We start from the raw sequence: 27,581 nt of genomic DNA, 5'->3' as shown, positions 1-27,581 counted from the left end.
ATTCATGGAAGAGAGAACTATCAAGATAAAACTTCTGGCTCAGGAAGCTGCCGAGCTCCAGATTGCCGGAAGCTGGGAGGATACACAGGCACCGTTCCACTTTTATCTTTTCCTAAGCATCTGCTCCCGGGCACTGCAGAGGCAGGGCACTGGCTACGACTGACCTCGCCTCTTACCCCAATTGCCCTTCCTTACCTCACTTTCTGGCCTAATGGAACTGCTTTGAAAGGATTGTTGCTTCCCTGAACATTTTGTGTGACCATTGGTCAGTGATCGGATTCAGCCGTGACTTGGGAGAGTTATTGGTATGCCTCAGTAGCAAAGGATTTTAAATTTCTGGAGACTCTTTCACCCCTTGCACTAAATCCTGCCAAAGGAAAGGAGTGACAGTCATGGGAAAGCACTGCCTTCCACCCGTCTCTGTGTGGATGGCAGTCTGTAGTTTGGCATTGTCTGTGCCAATTTCTTATAATTTCTTCAAACACTAAGCAGTTGTTTGTAACTGCAGTGCATGTATGCAAAATCTTGTGTCCATCACAGTGCTCTTAGTTAGTGAAAGAAAAACTGCTGCAGTTGTTCCTCTGGTGATAGTACAAAACACCTGTATGGAAATCCATGGAATAATTTAAAATAAAACCTTAATTTCTAAGGAAGACTGAAATGTCATCTTTTAACTCCTCCAGGAAGGAAGTGTGTATCAGAACTCTGAGTTATAACATTACATTTTGTCCTAGGAAATAGAATGTGCTTGTGCTTTCACTGGCTTTTATCTTGTTCTTACTCAGATCCCATCAATGCTCAGTTGATAATACGAGCACAATGTGAATTACAAATAACTCCAGTCTGCCTTCAGCAGCATTTGTTTCACTTCCACGTTTTCCTGTTGTGAGCTGCAACCCTGTTTGCTTAGTGGATGGGAATAGACACAAGAGAAATTTGTTTCTTGGTATTCAGAATTTTAAGTTAAAAGATTTGCTGCTAGGTCACACACACACAAGCTGCCCTCTCAAATTCTGTGGGTGGGTGTCTGGGAACTTTCCTGAACACAGTTCTTGCAGCTGGAAGGTTGCAAAAAGCCTTTCCAGTACTTCTGCTAGTATGTGTTTTAGTTTAGACAGTGTCGCATTTAGAGTTTGGACTAATTAACACTGTTTCACACGAGAAAGTGATGTGTTTCTGTAATTGTTCACACCCCAGGTTTGCCCGCGGGAGTCCCCGGTACCTCAGAGGGAGGAACCCAGGCGAGAACCGCACTCGGCCCCTCGGCGGTGACAGCGACCAAAAGGCTCCCACACAACCAGAGAAAGCCGTGAGGGAACAGTGTGAGTACCTGGGATCTTTCGTACAATGTTCGGGAGAGGAATTTGCTCCATGTGTGAATGAGCATCTGCAAACCAGCCGGGCTGGTGTTACACACTGCATTACAGTCAAACTGCACTAAGTTTAAGCTCGATTTCTCCCCCGGTTATCACGCCAGCCAGGTTTTCCACTGAGAAGTGTCGCTAAAACCCGCTGTAAGTGCAGCAATCCCAAAACTCAACGATGTTTGGGTAGAAAACAGAAACCAAGCCATGAAGTGTAGATGTGGCACTTCTGAGCACGGTTCGGCGGCGGCCCTGGCCCGCGGGGCGCGCGGGGGACGCTCTGTCCCTCCTCTCGCTGCTCCCGGAGCCGCCTCTCGCTGCAGGGCCCGGACCATAGAGTGGCGCGGGGTAGGCGGGCGCGCCGCGCGGTGCCTGGTGGGATGCGGGAGGGCTGTGGGCGGAGCGGCGGATCGCGGCCTGGCGGCGGGAGCGGCCGCGGCCTCAGGTGAGCGCCGGGAAGGGGCCGCGTCCCCCGCGGCGGCGGCGGCGCCTCCGCCCCACAGCGCTCCAGGGGCTCCCCCGTGCAGGGCACGGCCGCGGCCCTGCCTCCCGCCGCCGCCTGCGGGGAGGTTTGTGCGGCCGGTGTGTGGGGACGGGAGAAGCGCACCGGGGGCAGGAGCCCCGGCAAGCCGCGGTCGGGCCGTTTCGCGCACACCTTGGTTTGGTTTTGGAGCAGGGCGAGGATTAATTTGAGATGCGGACAAGGCCGCGGTGCTGGGGTGGCCGGAGATGCGAGGAGAGGATGGAGCAGGAAGTGCTGTCTCCACCAAGCATTCCTCGGATGCTTTTGAAACTGCAGCAGCCACCATGGAACTGCGGCTGCCGGGGACGCGGCGGGGAATGCACGGAGCGGTGTACCTGCTTTGGCAACACACCCGAGCCGGCCTTTACTCTTTTTTTAAATTTTTTGTCTTTAATTACTGTTCACGTGTAGGTCAGAGACTTCACAGTATCGTGAGACTTGAGCATGACTTGGAAATGATTGAAATAGAAACTTACCAGTTTGCTGTGCGTTGGCAGGCTGTACACAGTTGTACTTAAGCTCTGTGGGTGTGAGGCAGAGCTGCCTATCTCCTGATGAGTGATCGTGGCTAATATGTTCATATTTTTAATTTTAAAAAGCCCCAGTTTTTCACAATTACAGGTCTGTTTTACAGTGCTTTTTGACACAGTAACTCGGCAAAAATGCTGTCAAAAGCTGCTTGCACAGAAACAACATCATCCCTAAAACTGATCATTTACAAGAACGGTATCACTGCCTCTTTGTGTTTCAAGTAACCGAATTCACTGAAAAAAACCAGTATGAAGGGAAGTTTAGAGTCATATGTTAGCGTTGAAATGGAACTTTAAATAAAATATTTAGGTTTAGAGCTTTAGTTTTGTGTGTTGCTTTTTCTTGACCATTTAAGAATAGTGCTCATGCAGAACTCTTGCATAATTCTCGTTCCTTTTGCTGTGCTTATGTGTGCTGTTGAGTCCCAGGCATGTTCCAAATTCTGATGCATTCCCGGTAGTAATCCCTGGACAGTTTCCTTGGTTCAAATACAATACCAGAAGGAAGTCTGTAGAACTTAGGAGCTCTGAACATCAGTTCCAAGCCAGAGCAATGGCTCACACTGAGCGTGGCCTGTCTGCAAAGGTCACAGCTGGGTTGTTGCATTTTCTGTAAATTCTGTGTTTGGTGGAAGTGATAGTGTCATTTTCCTGAATAAGAGTAAAGCAGAGTTGTCAGTGTGTAAAAGAGTGTTCTTTCAGTTGATAATATCTGTTTCTAATGAGGAAAAATGAAATCATCTGGGATTGTTGATCTAGAGGGAGAGAGGGGAGGGGGTTTCCCACGGTGGAGGTGAGGACATGCCAGGAACAAGGCATGGCACACAGAATAGGCCGTGCTGGACACACTTGTTAGAGCTCTGATTCACAGAATCATGCAATTTTTTTCTATTATTATTGATGTGACTCAGTATTTGAAATTTTTTCCTTGGGTTTTGTAGTTCTTTTAGTGAGAAACCACAAATACTGTGTTTTAACTGACATGTCTTGGTGTTTCTGTGCTTTAATTCTGAAAAGTTCAGAATGCTGATGTTGTTGAGCCCATTCTCAGCACTGAGGAAACCTGTTTAAGTCTTCACTCCTGTCTGTGGCTATTAAAAACTGCCAAAAAATTTATCTGATTTCTGTAGCTTCTGATGGAAAGAAAGAAGCCTCATTTGAGAAATCAGGAGGGCTGATCTGCTTGTCGAGATGGTTGTAAGGTCACTCTGAAGTGGTTATTTGAAAATGTTGTTTGATATCCTTATATGGGCACGCTCTTTGTACACGTTCAGCAGTGCTTTCTTTGTGCTGGTTGCTATTAAGAAGCTCCCAGTCTGCCTGCTGCTCACAGTTTACTTCTTGCATCCTGGCAGGAACAGAGGAAATGACCCATTTTCCTTCCCCCCTCTTTCTCTCTCACCAGAACTCTGCTCTTAGCAGGGGACGGGGGGATGGCACGTTCCAGCTGCAGCTGAGCCTGGTGGCACTTTGCTCCTTTACATTGTCAACATCATATTGTAAAGGATAGGAATTTGTTGGAACCCAAAATGAAACTTGGTCTGTTCAAAACCAGATTTGGACATCCTGTGCTGTAGCACAGTGTCCCTTGTTTTCTGCTAGGCCTGCTAAGTAGGGCCCAGCATTATTTACAGATAAAGTTTCACTGCTTTTTGCAAGTTGTTGTAAATGTATCTTATCTGTTCCTTTCTCCTTGAATTGTTTTGTATGTGCTGTTTTGCTTATCTCATACTGATTGAAAGAGTACTTTAAAAATCTAAAAGAACCTAGAACAGATAGAGCTCTTGCTCTGATTTGCCTTAGTTGTGTATTTTTTTTTAATACATTTTGCTCTGGACAATTGATAAGAAATCAGATGTTACAATTTCCAGGTGTGGGAATTACCTAGATGTTGTCAGAGACCGAGTTTCATGTTGTTTTGATGTTTGAGTCAGCTGTGTGCAGACAGAGCTGTGAGTTTCCGTGGGCACTGATGCGCAGCGGGGACTGCTCCAGTGCCAAGCTCTCCTTGTGAGCAGTGCTGACACTGCTGTGGTTGTTTGGTGCTGTAAGGAGGTTTAATGCTTTGTTAATTCCAGGGTTTTGATTTGTGCTGGATGGTGGAGCTTCGGGAAGGCAGCACATGCTCATCCGGGGAAGTTGTTTGGTGGAATGATTTTCGAGGAAACCTCATGAGGGCAGTATTAGGAATTGCAAAATGTCAAGGCTGAGCAGCCGAGCTCCCAAATGAACCCCGGTGCCTTAAGTGTTGTAGAACAGCAGGTGTTTCTGTGGGTTTTTTGTTGTTGTTGAGGTAATTTTAGCTAGCACATTTCTATTCTAACAAAAGACATTGGGAAATTACTAACTGGAAGTGTGAGCTGCAGTCATGATGTGATCAGAGCAGCTGGGCTGCTGCCTTGGCTACAGCAACTTTTCAGTCAGAGTAAGACACAAGGTGATGTGGTTTGCCTTGTAGGAAACAGGTTCTGTAAGCTGTATTTGTGGAACAGATAATTTTATGAAAAAATGTTTTTTATGAGATGACAGACTAATTTTCAAGATGAATGTGTCATAGTCAATTGACAACAATTTTGATTCTTCTGCTTTTTAATCAAGAATAATACTACAATGGATGTGACTATGCTGTCAGTTTGAAGGAGGAGTAGGGAATTTGCCATAGATATTGAAACCTGAGTCATTCCCCTGTCTCTGCTTTATCTGGGGACAGTGGCTCTGGGTGACTTCTCTGGCATTACTGTGAGAAATGGGTCAGGTATATCTACACCAGCACTCAGTAACTACAGCTTTGCTAAACTCTTGAACTTTGTTACTAATTTTATTGACAAGGTGACAACAGAGGTTTCCAAACTTAGAAACAAGATGTCAACAGAGCAATGAGTTACTTCTCAGTGGCATTGTGAGTGTCTTTAAGGATCCGTGACAATGCTTAGCTGAAGGCTGGAATGAGCCCTTGTGTACTGGTGAAAGGAAAATAGGCTCTGGTTTTAAAAACCATTCTTAAGGGATGTTTTTCAGAATGTTTTGAGGAATACACAATTAGAGGCTGACAGATGATTAGAATCAGGTCCTCCCTATTTTCCAGGCAATGGATGCATTGGGCTTTCATTAGTAAGCAAATGAGCTGCGTATGGGAGAAAAGCAGTTGGAGGAGGAAAAAACCAACTTTCCTTGTTCATAGGATAGCAGATACTGGCACAGCTGCCAGGATTTTAAATGCCTGCTGCAGGGCAAATGAAATACCATGGGATCTGAAGATCTGTTTTCTTTAAAACTCCAAGCAGCAATTACACTAACTTTGACTTTTCCTTCAGTCCAGAGCTTGGTATATCTCTGCCAGGATTTGACTGTCAAACTGCCAGTGTCAGAAATTGGACTGTATCCTGCTAAAATGACTCCTGCTCCCCAACAGGAAAGTCTGAACACACAGGTGCCTGCACAGGTCACTTCCCTGCTTTCCCAGGCCAAGAGCTGCATTGTCACCAGAGCAAGCTGTGAAGTGCTCCTGCCGCTCCTGCGCTTCCTGTCCCTGCTCTGGGGCTGCTCGAAATGAAAGGGCCTTGCTATTGCCCTGATAACTAATCTATAGCACAGCTAACATCCTTGAGGAGGGAGATAAGGCCTTGCCAAAGTCCAGCTCTTCTGGGTGTCGGAAGCTGAAGAACAAATTTCTTTTGATAGTCCTTCACACTGGCATGAATTTTTGTGTCCAGCATGGGTTAGCCAAGTGTAGTGTCCTATCCAGCAACAGCGCTTTGAAGTCACTGAAAATAATGTTGTGTTCTGACCCTTACCTGGGAATCATGTGGGTGTCCTGTTCTCATGAGAGTTTTGGACGTGGTAATAATTCTGAAATGTCATATTTGGACAACATTTGCATTACACTCACCTATCTGTGAACCATCCTTTTGTAAAGACAGGATGGGTGAAAGTTTGTTATGATACTAAATTTTAATATTTTGCATTTTAAAGGAATATTTCTGTTTTGAATTTTTTAAGTACTTAAATTAAGTACTCCTGTGATTTATTTCAGAAGGAAGACATTTTGATTATGGCTTGTTTGTTCTGGTAATCCTTAAGTATGTGGAATTTCATTATATTAGAATAAAATGTGATTGTTACATGCAATTGATCAGTTCAAAATTAAGAGTAATGTAATCTTCAAGTCAGCTAACATGCACTATGGCTTTTTTTCTTCCAGTGTTTGAAACTTGAAGTGAAGAAACATGTCTCAGTCAGGTGAAAAAGTAAAGGTAAAGAGATGGCTCTGTAGCCAGAGTTTTGTCTAGAATCTGTTTAACTTGAGGAAACATTTGTAGTTTTACTGAAGTGCTAAAATTGTGAATGAATGATACCTTATTGCTTCAGATGTGTTTCTTAAAAGGAACTGCTTAGTAAAAACAGAGATTGTATGTGATCCTAGTGACAGACTTTCTGATGTTCACCAGACATTCAGTCTCTCTTACAAAGTTAAGATGCTACCTTCACCTACGGAAATTTGATATAACAAACCTTCATTTCTAATGTTTTTGCTCACCTGGATGGGCTTTAAAAGGATTGTTACCAAATAAATAATTACATTTTAAATGATTTCCCTTGTATACCCCTACCCCACTGGAAGTGTATGGCATTGTAAAAAACCTGTTCTCATCATAAACTCGTGTGAAAAAGTCATCTGGTCCCAGGTAGCCCATGGGTCCCTAAATCAGGTGGCCTCAGTTCTTATTTAGGCTCCTGTTAGGTTTTCAGTCAGTGGGTCACAGATGGTGGACAGACTGCCCTGTTTATAGCCCTGTCTCTTTGATAAGTTTTTCAGGCATGTTGCTTTTTCCTGCTTTTGTGTTGGAAGTTAAAGATTGTGAAGATAGGTGAACAGCTTAATGAGCAAAAGATACATCTTTATGTGATTGTATCTCAGTAAACCCCCTTTAGTACAATGTTCTTGTTTTTTACCTGTAAGCATATGAGTTATTTTTATAGAAGATTGTAGCAGCAGACACTAAATTTGAACAGAATTTTTTATTTTGAGCTGTATTTATTTCCTAAGATTAATAATAGTGTGCTCTTGCAAGCTTGCAGATTTTTATTTTATCCAAGGGGAGACTGTTTGTGTAGCTCAAGGTACTTATCTGATTTCTATTTATATCAGCCTGCTTGGTAAATGAGCCTTTTCAAGGTCTGCCTTGCTATTGCAGCAAAAAATCTTTCATTCTCTATTCTTCCTTATGTTTTATATGCCCTGCACTTTATTGTGTAGAAACAAGTAAACTCTTTTTCAGCTTTTTAGGGGGAAAGGGATCTCATTTATATTCAACCTTTGTTTTCCTGTCAGTTTTCCGACTCGGCAGGCTATGTGGGATTTGCTAATCTGCCCAACCAGGTTCACAGGAAATCTGTGAAGAAAGGCTTTGAATTCACACTCATGGTGGTTGGTAAGTTAGTTCTTTAAGTATTTTTGACTGTTACACAACAACAACATTTCTCTCACATACATGCATACATCTTCCTGCTTAGCGATTGACTTACACAGTGGAAAAAGCTTTGAACCTCTGTACACTTTCTAGTTACATCTGTAACTATTTTGCCATGTTTAGTAGGAGAGAATATTTATAGTGAATAAAGATGATGACTTGGAGCCAAGAGGACATTTTTGCATTCCTAATTCATGGTCAGATGACAGGGGTAGTTGTTTAATCTTTCTTTCACTCTTGTTTCCCCATTGAAACAAGAATGCCCACGGTGAGTATCTTGCTGTTGAAATGATGCTGCTGCAGTTGTGTTTTCTGCTGTTCTGTACTGACTCACTCTGGTGTCAGAGATAAACCTGTAATTTGCCTGTTCTGTCAATGAGCACCTCTGAGTCTCTTTGATGGAGAGTCCTTTAGGCACAAAGCTCTTCCAAGTGTTCAATTATATTTACATTAAATCAGTTTAATGATGTGCATGTGCAAAGGGAGTCCACAGTACTGTCACCCTTTTGTAGCAGTTAGTGAAAAATGAAAATGTGCTCTGTAGTACCATTTGGGATTACTTGGTGACAGTATTCAGCAGTGTTTGTAAGATAAATAGGTAATTTGTGGTAATTGTAGGGTTCTTGTGTCATGTAGTTTGAGATGAGAAATACAGATAACTCTTTCATCTCTAACATCAAGTTAGTAGCATCTCAAATAATACAGCTAGTTGGTGTAAACGCTGACTCCTTTGTTCCTTGAGTTAGGAAACAAGTGATTTTGTTGAAACTCAGATTTAGTAGTTAAATTTACACATTTAACTTCATTACTTAGATGTAGGACAAAATTTGTATCATTTGAAGTTACAGAACTATGAAACTTCTCAGGTGAATTTTGAATAATTTGCTTTATGATTTTCAGTTTCATAGAACCTATATGGGCTTCATTGTAAGGGTGCAAAACCTGACTACTGGTTTGGGATTGTTTTACTCGTTCATCTTCCCAGCAGTGTTCCAGGTTCAATTTCGAGCTTAGGAAAACCTTCAAGCTCTCAGAAATTTTCAGCAGGAGAGTTACAGCTCCTGATTTTGTAAGTTTAAATAAAAAAGCTGTAATTTCCCTCAAGTAACTGAACTATCTCTAGATCTGTAGTCCAAGTGCTGTATGACCTTTCAGCTTTTATTGTGACATCTGTTACAGTAAACGTAACAATTTTCATGTAACATTTATGAAAACACTGGAGACTTGTTTTTCCGGTGTTTTCAAAGTGCTGAAGCTGAACCTTTGATGTTTTTATATCAAAAGCTAGGGTGGGTCCTGATGAACAAATTATTTTTCCTCCATAATGTGGGCTTGTAAAAAGACAAGGTGCTTTAAAAATCTTGGAGTAAAAAGTGTATATGCTTAATAACATGAATTATTTTATTTGTAGGTGAGTCTGGCTTAGGAAAATCCACTTTAATTAACAGTCTGTTCCTGACTGATCTTTATCCAGAGCGTTATATTCCTGGAGCTGCAGGTAAATGTGATTTTACAGTTCCTCCAGCACACTCCACCCTATAAAATTTCATGTTCTTTCAGTTAATATTGCTTCATTCTTCACCCATTACACCACTTTGTCATGCTGTATTCAAATTTTCTAAATTATGTTTTGTTGAGCTGTAATTTTCTTATTTAGATTTCCTTTCAAAGACAGCTTTTGTTTCTTTATCAGTTGCTATTACAAAAAACAGCTCCCAAACCTTTAAAATATCAATATACCTAAATGTGATTTTGCTCTAATCCCCATTTCTCCTTACTGCTTTTTGTCTGTAGTGCCTTAAGTCCTGGTTAGAGGTGTAAATAACCTTTTGAGAAAGAATCTATTGTGCTTTTGATATTATTATTGCATATTATCGTAAGTAAACACATGGTTTAGTTCATTGTTTCTTGTTTACTTACAAAAACGTGGCATTAAATTCTGCTTACTACTTTGTGTATTTTGATAAAATATTTTATGTCACGGAGGTTACAACACACTTGAGCTTGCAGTTCCTCCTCTATTGCTCTCTCCTGTGGAGGTCTCTGCAGGAATTGATAGGCAAATAACAATCCAAATGTTCCTTTATTTTAGAGAAAATAGAGAGGACAGTTCAAATCGAAGCTTCTACAGTAGAGATAGAGGAGCGAGGGGTGAAGCTGCGTTTAACTGTAGTTGACACACCAGGATATGGAGATGCCATTAACAGCCAGGACTGGTATGTGTGTAAATACTGCTTTGTTAATGAAGTGTGTGTCTTCCACAAACACTATTCTAGTGGCTCTGGTACTTTCTACAACTTCCAGTTTCAATTTTCCAACCGCTTTTGATGCTTTTAAAAGTTTTGTAGGCTGTGTCTATGATTCTGCCTCAAAATTAACAGCCTCTCCTTCAAACAGTTTCTCTGAGCACTGCAGTCACCTTTTTGTCTCTATGGATATTCCAATAAGACAAAATTCTGGTGGAGGAAATCTTCTTGTCTTTTACTTTCTCTGTCTCTGGCCCATCCAGTTTCCATGTTTTTAAGACAGTTCTTTTCATTCCTTGTCCTCTATATGTACTACCAGCAATTTGGGTAGAGCTGGTGGTTTTTTATGATGAAGTTACCACTTGGCTCTCTCTGGCCTAAATACCACCAACACTCTTTGGTGGATGAAATAATTGTCAGCAGATACACTGGAAAATACACATAATGCTTTAGCATAATGATCATAAACAAAGAGATTTATAGAGCAGCTAGAAAGGAACGGGGCAATTTATAACAAAGTTAGAATTACTAAGTTCATAAATGTAATTTCCAGATAATCACATTCAGGTAATTCTCTTTAACTGTGGAAAGCTGGTGAATTTTTTCAAATAAAGATGATATATCCTTATTGGGATGCTTCTAATTTCAGTGGATTAAAACTTTGAATTTTCACATGGTTGTCTTCTAAGTACTAACAATATTTATTTTACTTAGTTGTTAAGTTTGTTGACACTTTATTTGTGGTAGTGGTGATGGTAATCCCAAGGCAAACAGGGATCACTGTGCAGAGAAATGGAGCATAAAGCTAATACAGGTTGATTTGAGTCCTTCACAATAAATTAAAGACCAGGAAAGAGAAAAATAGCAGATAAAATAAACATATATAATGCTAGTAGAATGTTTTCCAGTCTTTCATTGACAGAATGATGTATCTGCAGTGTTCCTGTTGTCAGATGGTTTTTCTCCTTTCTGTGGTGTAGGAACACAGCAAAAGTGAAGGCAGTGAAGTTCTGTAATACACTAAATGAAAGTCTGAAAGTGAAGCTCTAGTGAGATTTTTATTTTCCTCACACTTTTCCTACTTTAGTAAGTTGAAAAAAATTGAACTTCTGAAATAACACAAAGGCATCTTTCTGGGCTGCATCATGGTCTTGCTTATTTTGTGCACTGTTGACTAGAGCTTCCTTCCGCTGGAGCTGAGAGCTCTGCAGCCTGTGCATTGTGTTATAGAGAGCTCTTCCTGTTGATTGTGTTCTAATGCCCTTTGTTTATTCTGCTCAGATGTTTCTTAGAGACCTACGTGTTCAGATTTTCCCCTTTCTTTTTGGAGGTTTTCTGAATAGGATCATCCGTGGTGATTCAGACCCGACTAGAACAATTTATATGTAATTTTCTGTGACAAATCTGAAACATCAAATACGCTGCAGGAACAAAAAGTACTTACAGCCTACAAAATAAAAAGATGCAGTTAATGGTGTCTCTTTAGACTACTTACGTCATATGGAAAGCCCTTCAGCCATGGCAAGTGTCATTTTGACAAAGTCTGTTAATCTTTACAGGATGTCTCAGGGACTTGGATGGACAGACTCTTTGTTTTGAGCCGTAGTGAGGACTAACCCAGTGCAACCACCTTCCTTCCTTGGTAGTTTAGAGGAAGGAGCAAGTTCATGTTCTTGAACTTATGTTTGTGTTCAGGAGCACTTACTGCAGTCAAGGTTCAGTGGTAGATAGTGCTGATGATGATTCAAGGTTTAGAAAGGCTCTTTTTTGGGAAGGCTACAATGTGTGCAGGCTATTTGTTTTTCGAGGTGACAGATTTTACTAAGGCTATTTTTGAACACAGGTAAATCAAACTGGCACAGCAATAGCTAGGAGTGTTTCAAATATCTTTCTGCTGAGTAGGTTCCCTAATTGCTTTTACTCCCTGTGCGTTGATGTAAGGGCTAAATTTTAGAGTTTGACTTTCATGGATGGGACCTGAGGTAAATTATGTATTTTGTGTCAAAGAAGAAGGACTGATAAGGATTTTGTGCTACTAGGAGTGTGTCCAGGAGGTCTGCTGGATTGGAAAAACAATGATGTTGGACTGGATTTGCTATAGATTTAATACAACACATTTTCTGAAGCAGAGTTTTCTGGATGCTGCTGTACGTAAAACAATGTGAAAGGAAAGGTGGAGGTGAACCACAGTTAACCATGGTGATTTTCTTTAATATTCTGTGGGAAGCTGTAGTGCTGGATGGAGTTCTGTATTTTAGAATCAGACCCACACCTAGGATTGCTTGTGGCATCAGTTTAGGGGTACGTTTAGAGAACAGCAAAATTCTTTATGATGGGATGTTTGACACATTTAACATCTTTCCATGCGTAAGTACATTGGGATCATGAGAGCAGCATGTCCTTAAAATCACATCTTACATGAGAAGAGAGGGGATCTAATCAGGGGAGGAAAAAATTGCTTGATGCTTAGATTTGCTTTGATATCTGGCCTCCAAAAAGTGGTTGACAAAAACAGACTCCAGGTGAACTTGTTAGATATTGCTGATCACACTCTTGATTTCATCTTGCTTGCAGTGCCACAGGTCATTCTTTGATAGCTGCTCTCTCTGCTCTTTGGCTGCTGCTATATTTTTTTTTTTTTTTTAATAAACTGACTAAGGTTATATTCTGTGAGTTTTGGCAGCTTGATAATATTGCTCTTTTTTCCCCAGTGGGCTTCAATGCAGCGTTTGTGTTGTTTGCTGTTCCAATACAGGATGTGCTATCCCCTAAGCAGTGACAGCACTGTGGTGTAAGGCAGGTGTTTCCCGGAAATCAGGAGGTACAGGACACCAACACCGCATTTATAGGGAAAATTAGAGCTGTTAGACCTAGAAACCTGCACGTAAACTAATTACATTGCCAGAGGAATGTGTGATGGTTCTTTCCCATTGTTAGTGTTTGGTTTCTGTCCTGATACTTGTGTGTCTTCAGTCTTGTTACCTTTTACATGCTAAGAGAAGTACTGAAGAGTAACAGGAACAAAAACTGTGTTGATGTGTTTCAGCATGTTTAGGTGTTAAGATGCTGTTTCCTAATGAGTAGCACCAAGGTCAAAACCCAGTAAATTCCATCTTTTGCTTTGTTGTCTTCTGTAATATGACTTGGAACAGCCAAATCTTGCAATGATTTAAATGTATGTGTTAAATGTATATTCTACTGTGCATTTATTCCTTTGCAATCCAAAAGCTTACTTAGCTTTGGAGAATCAAATTCCCTCCAGATCTCTTCCATCATTCTTGTTACTTTCTTTGATTATCTCCTTTCCAGCCATGCAGCCCTGGGTCAAACGTTGCTGCCTATTGCAGTGTTTGCCAGCATTCTGTGTTCATTTTCCAAATTATTAGTTTTCTGTTCTGTTATCTGCTCTTTTCCCTCCTTAAATGTATCTCATCAACTTTGTGCTTTCTCATCAAAAGAAATACAGATGTTCTTATTTCTCAAGTTAAGCTTTCTGTTAGTTTTTTCTCAAGTAGTTTAAGGCATGTTCACGATACACAATCATCTGCCTAACCTTATTTACGTCAATCTGTTAATTTCCCTTCCCCTGCAGTACGTAATATAAAGTGTCCTTTCATATTAATGGTGTTTGCAGGTGTCTGCATGCTCTGGAATAGCTTAAAACTATCTTAGTTATGCATTGTGTTTTCTTTTGTCTCTGTCTAGTCATTGCTCTCTGTGTCTGATTAATCTATGTGATCAGATTTTGTGCTCATTTACTTCTTTGTAGGAATATTTTAAATTGTCTTGAACTAAGTAGGAATTATTTTTCTTTGCCAACAGAAAAGAATTCTGTAAGGTAACCAAAATAGCTTAATAAATCATGTGATGCTTGAGTGCATGACTTGCAAATGTATTTGTACTTAATTCAAACAGACTAGAATACCAGAATTTTCATAGGTAACTATAGAAACCTGGCTCTAGGGTCAGGATTGTAAATCAAGGGGATATCCGGGATATGTCATTTGTCAACCAGTTTAAAAACAGATCTTCAGCCCCTACCCCCAGAAAAAAGGCAGAAAAATCCTGTCTTTTGTTCCTGTGTTGTCATCACTGAGTGCTTTTTTCTGAGCTTGCACTTGAACTTTTTATCCAGTGAACAAAGTAACACTTGAAACTGGCTCTAGGCATAAGTTGACACTTGGTGGTTGTTATGAAAACACCCTTTTGCATTATCAAAATATTTTCCCTCAGTACTAGATAAAATGCTAGGAAGTTGACTTTTTTGTAACAGTAATGTTTTTATTAAAAGTGTGTTTCTCCTCCTGTTCTTATCTTTTCATGATTCTTTCCTTATTATTTAAAGCTGATGTAAGATGCCTCTCTTTCCCCCCCTCCCACACCACAGCTTCAAAACCATTATCCACTACATTGACAACCAGTTTGAGCGATACCTGCACGACGAGAGTGGCCTGAACAGGCGCCACATCATCGACAACAGAGTGCACTGCTGCTTCTACTTCATCTCTCCTTTCGGGCATGGGTAAGAGAAAGCTCAGGCTTTTCTGTTTTAGGGTGTTGGGCCTTCATAACAGTGCATAAGTCTGTTCATTGCTTGAACTGGTAACTTAGCAGTAATGGTAATTGAGTTACCAACCTGTCAGTTAGCCAGTGCAGTTAAAACAGTCTTTGGAGATTAGTGCTCTCCTTTCCTTTGTCCCCTTGGGCATTTAATACTGTTTCAAGGTAGTCAGTACTGCATTGTTTATCACCCAGAAACATAAATGCTTTTAATATCCACTTCATTATATAGTGACAGTTCTAACTACAACTTAAACTTTGCACAAGCAAACTTATAAGCAAGGGCAATAAGCTTAATGGCTTAATTTATTATGAAAATACTGTTTTCAGTATTTTAACTCATGCCTGTTTTAAATCTTTTTTTTCCCCTGCTTCTTGGCAGACTGAAGCCATTAGATGTGGAGTTCATGAAGGCCCTTCATGGAAAAGTCAACATTGTCCCTGTGATTGCCAAGGCTGACACCCTGACGCTGAAGGAGAGAGAGAGGCTGAAGAGAAGAGTAGGTCTAACTCTTGATCATGAGAACAGAGCAGCCCATCCAGTGTTAAAGCCAAATATAAAGTAATTTCAAACTGAAGAGGGGTGAATGATACTGGCCAAGGACCTAATCTTCCCACCCCAAGAAATGGAATAAATCATTCATAGCTGAGAAGGTTAAAAGTGGGGACAGTTGTGACTGTATGAACCTTGTCTGCAGTGCAGGCAAACATCCACTGGAGTGGGGAGGAGATTCCTGTGTGTGTGTAGAAATGAGCAGCTTTATGGTGAACCAGGTGAAAGGAGGAAGGAAATTAAAAAAAGTTCATTCATTGAGACAAGAAGGACTGTAGATCTTGCTGGGAGAAATTCTGTCCAGGCTCTTGAGCTTTAATTTTGTTCCTCCACAAATACTAAAAGGTAACAACAGGTACACTGCACTCAAATTGAAAGAACTGATAGGGAAATCATAAAGCAAAAATGTGGCTGATTGTACAGGTTTTATTGCTTTTCCTTTTCTGTTACTCTACTGACACTGTGGAAGATTTTTATCTCACACTGTTTGTGGAACTGCTACTTTTTATAAAAAGCTCCTGTATTCACTCTTTCAGCAGTGTACTTCAGGCTCAGTGTTCATAGTTGCTTGTTTTTTGCTTCAGCATTTGGGAGCAGAATGATGTTGAAAGATTTGAAGGAGGCATTTAAGTAGACCATTAATTATTTTAAAATAGAATTGATTGGGAATTTAACTAACTTGTAGCTGACTAACCTTTAAAACAATCTGGATATAGACATATGGACACCACATTTATGCACTGGCTAAGTCCCACAAGATGAAGGGCATCTGTAATCTGAGGGAGTGGTTAGGGAGCAGATAAACAAGTTTTCATTATTTTTATACTGCTGGCAAAGGTCACTCTGCAAACTGAGTTTATATTAAGTCAAATGTATAATGTGCTTCCAAAGCTTTGAAAATCAAAGCTACTGTATATTGTTCTAACTCAAAGCATCTTGGCCAACAGAGTCTCTAATCAAGAGTAGGAATCAAAGCCCTGCTTTGCTGACGCAGCTTGAAGTCTTACTTTTTTTAGATGTTTCTGCCATTTGGCCGTCAATCTGAAGTAAAATGTTTTTGTTTTGCCGCTGTGGACTAAGCAGCAAGATTAGCTTGTGGTGCTTGCAAAGGAAACCCAGCTTGGAGTAATTCCTGTTTGGGCTTTCTGGAATTCAAAGTTATTTTTTAAAACTCTTGAGTGGGAAGAAATGCACGACAGTTTCACAAGCTGTGCCATGCAAGGCTGCTAAGGAAACATGCTCAAAAGAATGACTTCATGCTAGGGGAACTAATATTTTGACTTTTTTTTTGATTTCCCATGGGAAGGCTAATCTTTAGGAACACAGAATCCTCTGAGGCCAATAAAATTCAGATTTGAAGAAGCAAAATGCTGTTTCATTGTTAGGAGCATAAAATAGAGTTTGTTTTTATTGCAATTCTTTTTCCTTTCAGGAAAGCACTAGGTTTAACAGCTGTAATATATTATTCTAGCACCCCTTGCTGTCGGCTTTCCCGGTATTGTTCCACTTGCATTTTATCTCAAAGATCTCAGCCAGGTTAAATGTGCTTTCTTGTTTTATGCAACTACTGAAAAGCATCGAACTGCAGTGCTGCCCCACCCATCCCAGCTGTGCATCTTTTATTGTCATTTGGTGACAGTTCAGGTCTCTTTCATTTTGCAAAACAGTAACAGCATCCATGGATGCATTAAGACATTCATTGTATGAATGTCTTAATTGCTTATTGGCAACACTTACTCCCAAATTTCTTTCCTCTCTGTGAATTATTGCTCCCTGTGTAAGTGGGGGCTCGTACTTCACTCAGCGAGCGCGTGTGCGAGTGCGGGGGCTGTTTGTGTACCTGGCAGGAAAGCACTGTCAGGGAACAGCTGTGGCTCGTGCAGGCTCCATCCTCTGCTAATGGAGAATTGTTTTCTTTTAAACACCTGTTCCATAAGCACATTCTGGTTGGACCATTTTCATTTGTACTGTAGCTGTCAGTTGCCGTCATGACAGAGGGTGGAGGAACCCAGCAATACTCAGGGAAGGCTTATGAAGACCTCTCTGTTTGAAGTCTGCTTGTTTTTGTGCCACCAAGTTAATCAAGTTAATCAAGTTAATCTCCAGTTGTATACACAGTAATGGCATCACAAGTCCTTACACAGGCTCTTCTGAATATTTTTACCATTACTTTAAAACTCTCCCTAAATTTGCCTGGAGTTTTTCTATGCTGAGAGTTCATTCAGCAGGGCAGCTGCTTGGTTCAGGTGCTGTTGGTGGGGTTACAGTTGCTGCTCTAGGAAGTTTGCACAGTTCCCCTTTTCTGCTGAAACATCCAAGATCCCTTTGGAGAGAGTCATTGTGGAATCTCAGCATTCTTCATGCTCTCCTTATCCCACCACACTTCCTTTATTGAAAATAACTCAGCAGTACATTTGATGCAGTGACAAGAGCTGACTTAAGTGTGTTCAGTAGTGTGGCAGCACAAAATTCCCTTTGGTTTTGCAAAAGGAATTGCCTTGTGCCACCTTTTGAAACTGCCAAAGGCCTGGAGTTATGCTGGCTGCTCACCCCTGCAGTGATTTCATTAGGAAAAGAATGTGCCCAGGAATACAGATACTGTATTTTTTATGTTAACCTCGGACATTAATGACAAAGAAAACTGCTTAAGAACAGGGTCTTTTCTGTAGTGGATTTTTAATGACTTTCTCCAGTTTAAGTGGATAATAAGCTTTTATTTTTTTTATTCAAGAGGCATCAGGCACTGTCTTCTAAATTTTTGAAGATATCAAATACACAAAAATGTACTTTGACATGGGGTTAATGGTTTTGATTCTGTAACTAATGATTTCCTTCTTGTTACTTTTACTCTTTTTTCATTTTAACCTCACTTTGCTTCTGTATTTGCCTTGTAAGTCTTCTGGCATTTTTTAATTATTTACTTGCTATATTAAATACATTTATCTTTTGTGCCTTTTAAAAAGTCTTCAAGCCTGTGTTATTTCACAGTTTGGACACTGAGTCAGGTAGATATCTGTTACAGACTAGTAAATAATTTTTATGTAAATAATTTTTATATATTTTTAACTGAATACCCCTTTGATGAAATAAGAGTACTATTCTTTCTTTTTTGCAAACTGTCAGGTTTTGGATGAGATTTCTGAACATGGCATTAGGATTTATCAGCTCCCCGATGCAGATTCTGATGAAGATGAGGAGTTTAAAGAACAAACTAGAGTTTTAAAGGCAAGTTTCACTCCTAATTTATCATTTTGTCTCTGTAGTTCTTCAATCTACAACATGCCTAAAGGTACTTTATTCCTTTTACAAGGTGTCAAAAATTTCAGTTTCCTTTGTATGTTGACTCTGAATTACAATCCCTTTTATTCTGCTTCTTCAGAATTCCAAGTGCAGTGTGTCACGACTTTCTCTTCTTTTCTCTTTTAAGTGTAACCCACTGTTCACCATGAACTGTTATTTGCAGTCTGTTTTCTGACTCAAACGTTTTAACATGTGAGCAGGGAGAGAGATTGTGTGTGTTATGGTTGCTGTACTAATTAACATCTTGCCTCGTGTTAAAGCAGATAATCAAGGTTTTAGTGAAGTAATTTCCTCTTTGTGCTTGCAAAGGTGTTTGAAGAATGTGTCTGAAATTCTCTTTCTAGCTACTTCACTCTGCATCTGAAGTATGTTTCTGTTGGCTGTTCTCCATGCATGATGTTATGTCAGATGACACATTATGCCCAAACTGGACTTGAACAACAGTCAAGTGTTCCTAAAGCAGAGCGTCATTTCCTTCTGGGCCTCTGTTAAAACAAATTGATCCAAACAAAGCTGCAGGTGCTCGTAAGGAGAGGTTGCATTGCCTAGAATGGGATTCATTGGTTTTCTGATGTGAGAGGGTTTTAGTAGAGAGTATTTGTCAACATTTCTTTTCCCCCTCTCTTGCCTGTTACTTGAATCTTTGTAATCTTTGAATTTTTCTTTGAAAGAAAGACAAAGCAAAATACAAACACTAACCAGCCAAAAATCAAAACAGTAACTTGTTTTATCTGTCTCAACTAGGCTAGCATTCCCTTCGCTGTTATTGGATCCAATCAACTGATTGAGGTGAAGGGGAAAAAAATCAGAGGCCGCCTGTATCCCTGGGGAGTTGTTGAGGTTGAAAATCCAGAGCACAACGATTTCCTCAAGCTGCGCACAATGCTGGTGTGAGTAATGGTAAAGTGATCCCATCTCCTGTGCTGACGTAACTGCCACAATGACTAAAAGCCTATAGCAACGTTAATTCCTTCATTTAAAACTAGCCTTGATGGCAGTGTAGAGTTACATGTAGTCCCCAGTTTTCCTGCTGTACCCTCTGGTCTCTGAATTCAGGGAATATTTTCTGTATTTTGTGTTGCCAGATATATGTGATGGTTTTATGCCTTATGTGAACTGCTCTGATGGCTCTACATACCCAATGAGGTTTTGTTGTAGTGCAGTTGGTGGGGCAGAGAGGCTTTAAAAATACTCTTCAAAGTGAGGAATATTCTGAAAGCAAATGCAATTTTCTTGGCAGTGTGGGAAATCCTTTGTTAAATATGGTACCCCACCCCATTATGATTTTAGCCGATACGGATATTCTGCCTGCGTAAATGGTTTGAAGTGATTATTTTACAAAACGATGTTTTGCTATTGTTGGAAATGAATTCCGTCGTGTCATTTCAAATTCAGTCTGCACTGGGCAGGGATTGCCCTCTGCTGGGCATTGGGAGCAAGCAGGTTTTCCTTTCTTGTCTTGGCAATTGGAAATTGTTAAGCAATGTCAGCTGTTGTGTGAGCCAAGCAGCTCCACCTAGTTCAGAGTTACAAATTATATTTGACAGCACTTAAGAGTAATAAAATACCTTTGGAATTAAAGTAGCTTTCTGAATAACTATCTTTGCAAGGTTCTTAACACTGCAAAAACTGGTATAAACAGCTTGTCTGAAGTAATTAATGACCAAGAGGAGGACAGCATATTTTGGGTCTTCGAATAATGTTGGTGGGGCACTTAGGAATGAATTAAAGATCAATGAACTTGATAGCAGAGTTCTGGCTGGCTTGCTCTGTAAGGATTTACTTTTCTGGCAAATACATCCATTAGATAAAACAGAAAGAGAAGATTAAAGGGTGTTTTTCTTTGCTGAGAATGACAGTGTCCAACAGCCCTTTGCATGTTCTAGGACACACATGCAGGACCTGCAGGAGGTGACCCAAGACTTGCACTACGAGAACTTCCGCTCCGAGAGGCTAAAACGCACGGGCAAGTGAGTGTGTGCTGCTCCCCCTGCCCGTGACAGGGGACTCCTCTTCCTCCCAACTAATCCCTCCTGTAAATAATGATTTTTGATGAGATTGCAGTCTGAGGAATGCTGAAATCTGTATGAAATGCTCTTCTGGAAGAGGAAGAATATCTAGCAAAGTGCTGTGCTTATAAACGATTTAAATCTCCTTTTCTCTATGCTTTTAATTGGAATGTGCAGGAGGAAGGTGCCTACAGGCAAGATAGGTTTTATGTAATGATGTCTGCTTAAAGAAAATGAACACTAGTGGGCAAATTTCAATAGGCCCCAGTCTATCTGCTTAGGGAGATAGATTAAATATTGCTTAGGTATTGCTTCTCTTGCTCCTTCATATGTAGCTAAAGAGAGAAGTTTAGACCAAACAATTTTTTTCTGATAATTTTTTAATGGAGTTTATTATCTCTTTTTAATTCTTGGCAAGGTTGTCCTTTAGAAACTTAATGGAAAAAATCCACACCTACCTTTGCTGCATCTTTTGGGATAGCATCTTTCTCTTGTCCACATTTCACTTGTTCTTCAAGTATTCAGCAAAGCATCCTGATGTTAAAGAAGAAAGGAAATAGCCTACACAGCTTTTTAGTGGTTGCTTTTTGTACCATGGATAGATACTGAAGGAAATCTCTTCATTAAAGTAAATTGCAAAAGAAAAAATCCATACAGCAGTAAAGAAGTCAGTTTTTAAAAAATGGAGAGTGAATAGCAGGAGTCTGTGAGGTAAAGATGGCCTTTTACAAAAGGGAAGCTTGCTTTTTTAAATGTCCTAACTTCCCCTGGATGGAAGAATGTAAACTTTGATGATGTTATAATAATTGAAATATGAGTTTTGAATCTGTTCTTGGAGATTTTTACTTCTGTATTTCATGCTGTCAATGCTTTCTTTTCCTCAATAGGCCCGTTGAAGAGGAAGTGGTAGACAAGGACAGAATCCTCCAGCAGAAAGAGGCTGAGGTAAGAGGAACTTTCTAAAACTTGTTCTTTAATATAACATGCTGTGTTCCAATTTCAGTTTTCTGCATGAGCTACTGCCTGTGGCAGGCAGGATTGGAGCTGAGCAAAATGACAGACCCAACCTGACCATACAAGTTGCCCTTACAGTGTTTTGTTAATAGTGACTCGCATTGTGGATGGGAGGCAGTGTGTGCACTCTTGGTTGTAGGCAGAATGTTCGTCACTTCCTGTCTGGATGCTAATTTTCCATAAAGATATTTGGTATTTTAAGTATTGGAATTAATTTGTGTTTGTCAGCTACACATGCTGTGTGCTGTGGTGGGATAAAACTGACAGTCTCATGTCATTTCAGATGTGCATGTCCTTACTGCAAGCACATCACCAGTCAATTTATTCTTATGTCTTGTGGCTGTGGAGTAGAAAGATGCTCTTAAAAATCCCATAATATAATTAATACATCTGTTTTTTATCTTGACTTAAATCATAATATCTTTGTTGCACCTGTCAGTTTATGGATTTGGTGTTTTCAAACTGATTTCTCACTCAGGTTCCAAGTTATTGCTAGGCCTTTTAATTTAGTATTTTTATGTTGAAGTTGTAAAGATTCAGAAATTTTGAGCCTGGTATTTAAATTCTAGCAATATGCTGCCAGTTGCAGTGTGAAAACTGAAGACTTGCTGCCAATTGTAAGATAGTGGATTTTTTTCTCTTTATCCTTTTATCCAATTCAGCTCGTATCCACATCCATAACTGCAGGAAAGCATGACTGGAAAGATCATTTCACATGTGCTGTGATTTGGAATAAAAATAAAAAACTACAAGCAGTTTTTGTGTTTCTGAGGTGGAAGATTGACTCCCATACATGGAAATTTTTGAAATTTACTTTGGTCTGTGCATTTCCTTTTTCCCTTATAGCATCCATATTTAAAAATAACTAACCCTGGTTAGCTATTGGCTAACCCTGGCACGTTGATATAAATAGCAAAAAATTTTCCTACAAGGAAATGCAGAAGCAGCTGATTACCACCATAATTAGTAGTTAATAATACGAATTACTGGAGATGGAGTGAGCTGCATATTTATCACTCTATAACTGCATTTCAGCAGCATAAGCACACTTGATGGCTGTGCACACACAAGAGTGGAACTTCTGCAAGTGTTCTGTACACAAATTAACTGCCTGCCATTTACTGGGGCATGTGCAAAGCAGCAGGAGCCCATCAGCTGATAGCCAGCAGTACTGAACACTTCAGAAAAGTCAAGAGCATTTTTTGAAAATTTTTTTTGTTTTTCTATTTTTCCTTAAAGATTCCAAGCAGACAAGTAGACTTAAAGAATTTAAGTTGTAACTTTCTTCTGTTATTTGAACTATGTAAATTGTACATGCCTAGTGGTTAAGTAGAATCTTGGGTATCCTTGTAGAGCTATTTGTTTTAAGACTTAACATCTGAAAAAAGTTTCCTATAAATAGTTTCCCTGGAAACTGTTGAAATGACAGGCACTATATATATACATATACATATACACACACACATATATATATTTTTTCCATTTATTCATTGACACAGAATGGTCAAAATAGACCACTATATAAATATGTAATGTGTCTTTTATGTAACATGGCTAAAGGGATGAAATTTTGAATTTCTCAGGGGACAGTCTTTGAAAGTTTCCTCTGGGGCTAATCATCTCTGAATAATTGCTGCTGAAGTTGCGGGGGATTAGGTTAGAACTTGGAAAAACAAATACATTTTTAACTTCTGCATTCTATTGTTCCAAAGAGATCAAGAGGCTTTGCTGAATCTTCTGTAGATAAGCTGGTATGAAGTCCCTTCATCTCCAAATCATCCCTAAGGTTCAGACTGGGAAAAATCTGTGGAGGAAAGAGGCACAGAGGAAATGGGCTTGCATTCCACGGCCTTCACAGAGAAAACAAATATCCATTTCCCCTCCTGTTCTGCATTCCCATCAGTAACGGTGCTTGATGTTCTATTTACAGTTTCGTGAGGTTTATATAACCTTGGAAGGAATGAATGCTTGAACTAGTGCCAGGATCATCTTTATCAAGGCATCACTTTTGCTAAATGGTCTTTTATTATGCCAAAGGATGTGGTCCCCAGTTCGGCCAATTTGGAATAGCTAATCTGTCATTTTGGATTTATTGCTTAGTCTGGTTGTGCTTTTGCTCATTTGCAAGTGATAACCTGTTTTTTAGAGCTGGAAATGAAATCAGGCATAAGGATTTTCTTGTTCCTTATTGTAAATATGATGCAGAACAGATTATTTTGATGTTGTAGTGTAAGTGAGCACAAACTTCACATTTATAGCTTTTTGCCATATTTTTTCTACTCTGAAAGTGTCTTGTTAATAAAAACCTTTCAAGGTTTTGAGAGGTAGTACTTCCAGAAAAAATGTTAGGGCTGTGATTACATGAAAACAGCAAGGAATAAACACCTCTGGGTTTCTTTAGTGAGCTGCTCTGAGACTTTGGGCAAATCTCTCCATGCTTGTGTTTTCAGTAGAGTTGGTCAGCAGTGGGCTGTGGATAGTAGAATGAACACAGTGTTAAAATTGTTTTCTCTGTCCTTCCACTTTGTGCACATGTGGAACCCTTTGGCAGATGAGATAAAGAGCTCTGGGTTGGTGTGGGAGTCAGGAGGGGGAGCAGCAGTGGGGCTGTGGGGAGTGAGGATGGGACTGATGCATGCAGGTCACTGCCTGCTGCTGCTGGGGTTTGGGAAAGCATTGTCCTGAGAGAGAAGGGACAAACCTTTATGGGAAGAGACAGCATGACTGCTGATGAAGAGCCACAGACCTGAGGGAAGTAAAAACAGGTCTGAAGTTTAATTAATTTTGTGGGGCGTTATTGCCCAGAGCAGTGGGGAGAATCCTTCAGCCGTGCCCTGTGAAATGTGCAGTCTTAGTGCTGGGGAACTTCCCAGGAAGAAAACCCCAATTAGCAATGGGAACCCTTGAGGAATTATAATGAAAAAGATTTTTTTTATTATTTTTGAATAATTGCTTTTTATTGGTTGTTTTTAGCTGTTTTTTTAAGGAACAGTGCATGCTACTCATTTACTGCAATGGCTGTGGCCAGAGTGACTTCTGCTCTTTGTCATTGTCAACATGTCCTGTGGAAGACATTTATCCTAATGGTAGCCCCATTTCCAAATTGTCAGGAATATTTTTCTTGTCTTTAGTTTAACAAAATCACTTGTTTTCTGTGGTATTGGAAGTATTTTTAATCAAAAGAGCTCTTACGGGAACATTCACTAGAAAATCCACTGTCTGCAGTTTTCCATCTTCCCCTATTCTTGCAGCCTCTTCACTTATGCCTTTCTTATGTAAAGGCATGGGCAGAAATAATCAGACTTGGTAGAGGGAAAACATATCAGTGGGAAGTAAATATTGTTTGTTTCCTCATATTTCTTTTCCTGTGCTACCTGCATGTTGTTCACTGAGAAGCCCTTTGTTTAAACAGTGTCTGTTGGTGTTGTGGTGAGATTCTGTAGGTACAGCAGAGCTGTGTGTCTGTGGTTTCTGTTAGGGTGTGGAAGCTGTTTGTGACATGTATGGTTCACTTTCAACTCTGTAACCTTAGCTCTCATTTGAAATGTTTGTTTCCTTTGCTGCAGCAGTTACATGATCATTTGAACTAAATTGTAGACCTGACATAAGTAAACTAAGGGGCATTTATACCAAGGTTACGTTTATTCTTTTGCCTTTTGTTATCTGAGAATTGACAGGAATTATTTGTTTTAAGAGATTTCCAAACATTGTTTCCTAGCTTCCTTTTCATGATGTGCATTGGCCCTATGCTGTCATGTTGTAGCATCCGTTCTTTAGGGGATGAGCACAGATATCTCAGTGCTGATCTTGCAAGTGAGAGGACTCGCTGCTGAGAAAGATCAAAGTTATTTTCTGCCCTTGATGCTTGCAGTCCCCAACAGCAAAGGGAAGGCAGATGTTGATATGACATCAATTTCAGTCTTTGGTGTGATTCTTTTACATTCTCCTTTTTTAAGAGCAGAGTTTTTTCTGTGTATTCAGTGGATCCAGTAAGGTGAACATGAGCTGGTTTTGGTTTGTAGTGTAGTGTGGAGGAACAGCTCTTGTGTCCTGTCCTCCACTCCAAGAGGAATTGTTGAAGAGACTGGCATGGTTACCACTTGAGCACAATACAGCTGCATTCTCTCTTTTTAACTTTACCTAGTTTTTTTCACAGGCCTTGTGCCTGAAAGTTTTTCTTCTGAATTATTGTAAAATAGCTTCAGAAACTTGCCATTCCTTGCCTAATGGAAAAGACTAAGCCTTCACCAACAGGTCTCAAAAACACCACATGAAGATGGAAAAGGAAAATCTTTTACAGTCTTAACATTGGAGCAGAGTAGGTTTCTTGGGGCTTTTGTGCTGCCTTATATTTGTGTCATATGCAGCCTCTGATTTATTTTGTGCTATGGTCATATTTTTATCAGTTAAAGTTAATAAAATGCAATTCTCAGTGCTGTATTTAAGACTTAAAACATGATGTTGGCTATTAGCAGAATTCTGCATTTGAGCAATCACCATAATATGTGTGCAGCAGTATCTCCCTCTGTGATTACTGGATGGTTTCTATTTTGGGAATGTTTCATGGCTCAGCTTGGAGTGCTCTTGGGAAAGCTCAAGTAGGAGAGCTTCCAAAAAGCTAGTTTTATTCCAATGGTAAATCTGCAGAGAGGCAGTTCAAAAGACCAGGTGTCTTACATTTTTACAAGTTGATCTTTGAAGCTTTTCTTTTTTTCTAGTGTCATGAAATGAATGCAGCACTCATTTTGGGAACTTTCTGCTTTTTTTTCCCTCCTTCCTGCAATGTTATGCCATCTTCTTGATCAGAAGCTTTTTGTTTTAAGTACTTAGCAGAAAGATGTAGATGGGTTTCTAATAATCCTCACAGATTTAGCTGTATCTCATCTGTTCCTGTGTGAATCTCCTTTTGTCAGAGGGCATCTCTGCAGCAGTCACAGGAACCTGAATTAGCCTCTCCTGAACCCTGTGCTGCTGCAGCAAAAGGATAAGCACATAAGCCAATGAGTTTTACACAAGCTCTGGTACTGCTGGCTGTGCTGCAATTTTTTTTACTCTTTAGTTAATCTTCCATTTCTTACTCTTTCCTAAATCTATGTCTGAGAGCAGGCAAAAAAAGTGATGTAGGCACCTGCAGTTAGTTTTTCTTGTCCTGTTTCTTTCAGTTTGTTGGGTTTCTTTAAACAAAACAAAATAGCAGCTCAACACCACATGCATGTATTCAAGAATTTGTCCTGGGTTCTTTTGAACCTGGTGGAGTAACAAGTATCACAATAGTTAATGTGGTTGACTGGATGAAAATAGAGTATAATTGTTTAGACAGAGTGCTTTTTCAGTTTGTTTTCCCCCTGAAAATAAATGAAAGCAGCTCTCTACATAATTTTAAAAAAAGAGAACTTGCTATACAAGCCTCAGATTTTTACATGATCTCTGGTTTGAGTTGGACTCAGAGGTTATACAGTGTGCATGGAAATAGCAGCCCATTTCCTTCTTGTAGTTCTGTATGTGGAACTTCCCCACCTGCATTTGGAAGGAAGTACCCAGTCATTTGTAAAGCAAATTAGAGGTATTTGCATATGTACTTCGAAAATCCGTTTTAGTGTTCTTTCTTCTTAGGAACATTTGTTCTGATTAATATTATTTTTTTTTTTGGAAAAAAACAACCAGCAACAAAGCATTATACAAAACTGGCCTTTTATGAGATGGAAACTAACTTTTAAGTGTTACAAGAAAATGCCTTAAGAAAACAGTTATTTCCAGGAAAAGTAATTGTTTAGATGTAAAAAATATTAGTGCTTAATATGTTTAGTCTGGCGTTTCAAATTTTATAAACATTTTTGTATTTCTCTTTTGAAATAGTTTTTAAATCTTGTTTACATGTTTGGCTGTTACTGCTGCTGAAAATTTGCAGAGTTCTCTGATACTCACAGGATGAATATTCCTACATGATCTTATACCCTGAGCACCTGTATCAGAACAAAGCTGCCTCAGCTCACTCAGGTGTAGCTCTGTGC

At 39.8% G+C, this 27,581-nt stretch overlaps 1 protein-coding gene across 2 annotated transcripts in view; it reads left to right on the top strand.

Annotated features, from left to right (window-relative positions):
* Positions 1-1,711: 1,711 nt before the first annotated feature.
* LOC134560370 (septin-2) overlaps positions 1,712-27,581 on the top strand; it is a 33,570-nt gene continuing 7,700 nt past the window's right edge. For both annotated transcript variants that reach the window (XM_063416297.1, XM_063416298.1), the window contains exons 1-11: positions 1,712-1,809; positions 6,619-6,670; positions 7,750-7,849; positions 9,300-9,386; positions 9,981-10,104; positions 14,522-14,656; positions 15,077-15,194; positions 18,371-18,472; positions 19,292-19,437; positions 20,434-20,517; positions 21,444-21,501. In XM_063416297.1, the coding sequence (XP_063272367.1) occupies positions 6,644-6,670; positions 7,750-7,849; positions 9,300-9,386; positions 9,981-10,104; positions 14,522-14,656; positions 15,077-15,194; positions 18,371-18,472; positions 19,292-19,437; positions 20,434-20,517; positions 21,444-21,501 (981 nt within the window). In that variant the 5' untranslated portion in view covers positions 1,712-1,809; positions 6,619-6,643. The remainder of the gene's footprint in view (positions 1,810-6,618; positions 6,671-7,749; positions 7,850-9,299; positions 9,387-9,980; positions 10,105-14,521; positions 14,657-15,076; positions 15,195-18,370; positions 18,473-19,291; positions 19,438-20,433; positions 20,518-21,443; positions 21,502-27,581) is intronic.

This window comes from Prinia subflava, chromosome 19 (assembly GCF_021018805.1).
Source record: "Prinia subflava isolate CZ2003 ecotype Zambia chromosome 19, Cam_Psub_1.2, whole genome shotgun sequence".
Taxonomy (NCBI): Eukaryota; Metazoa; Chordata; class Aves; order Passeriformes; family Cisticolidae; genus Prinia; species Prinia subflava.
Note: the sequence above shows the minus strand (reverse complement) of the source record. Positions and strands in the feature narration are given on the sequence as shown.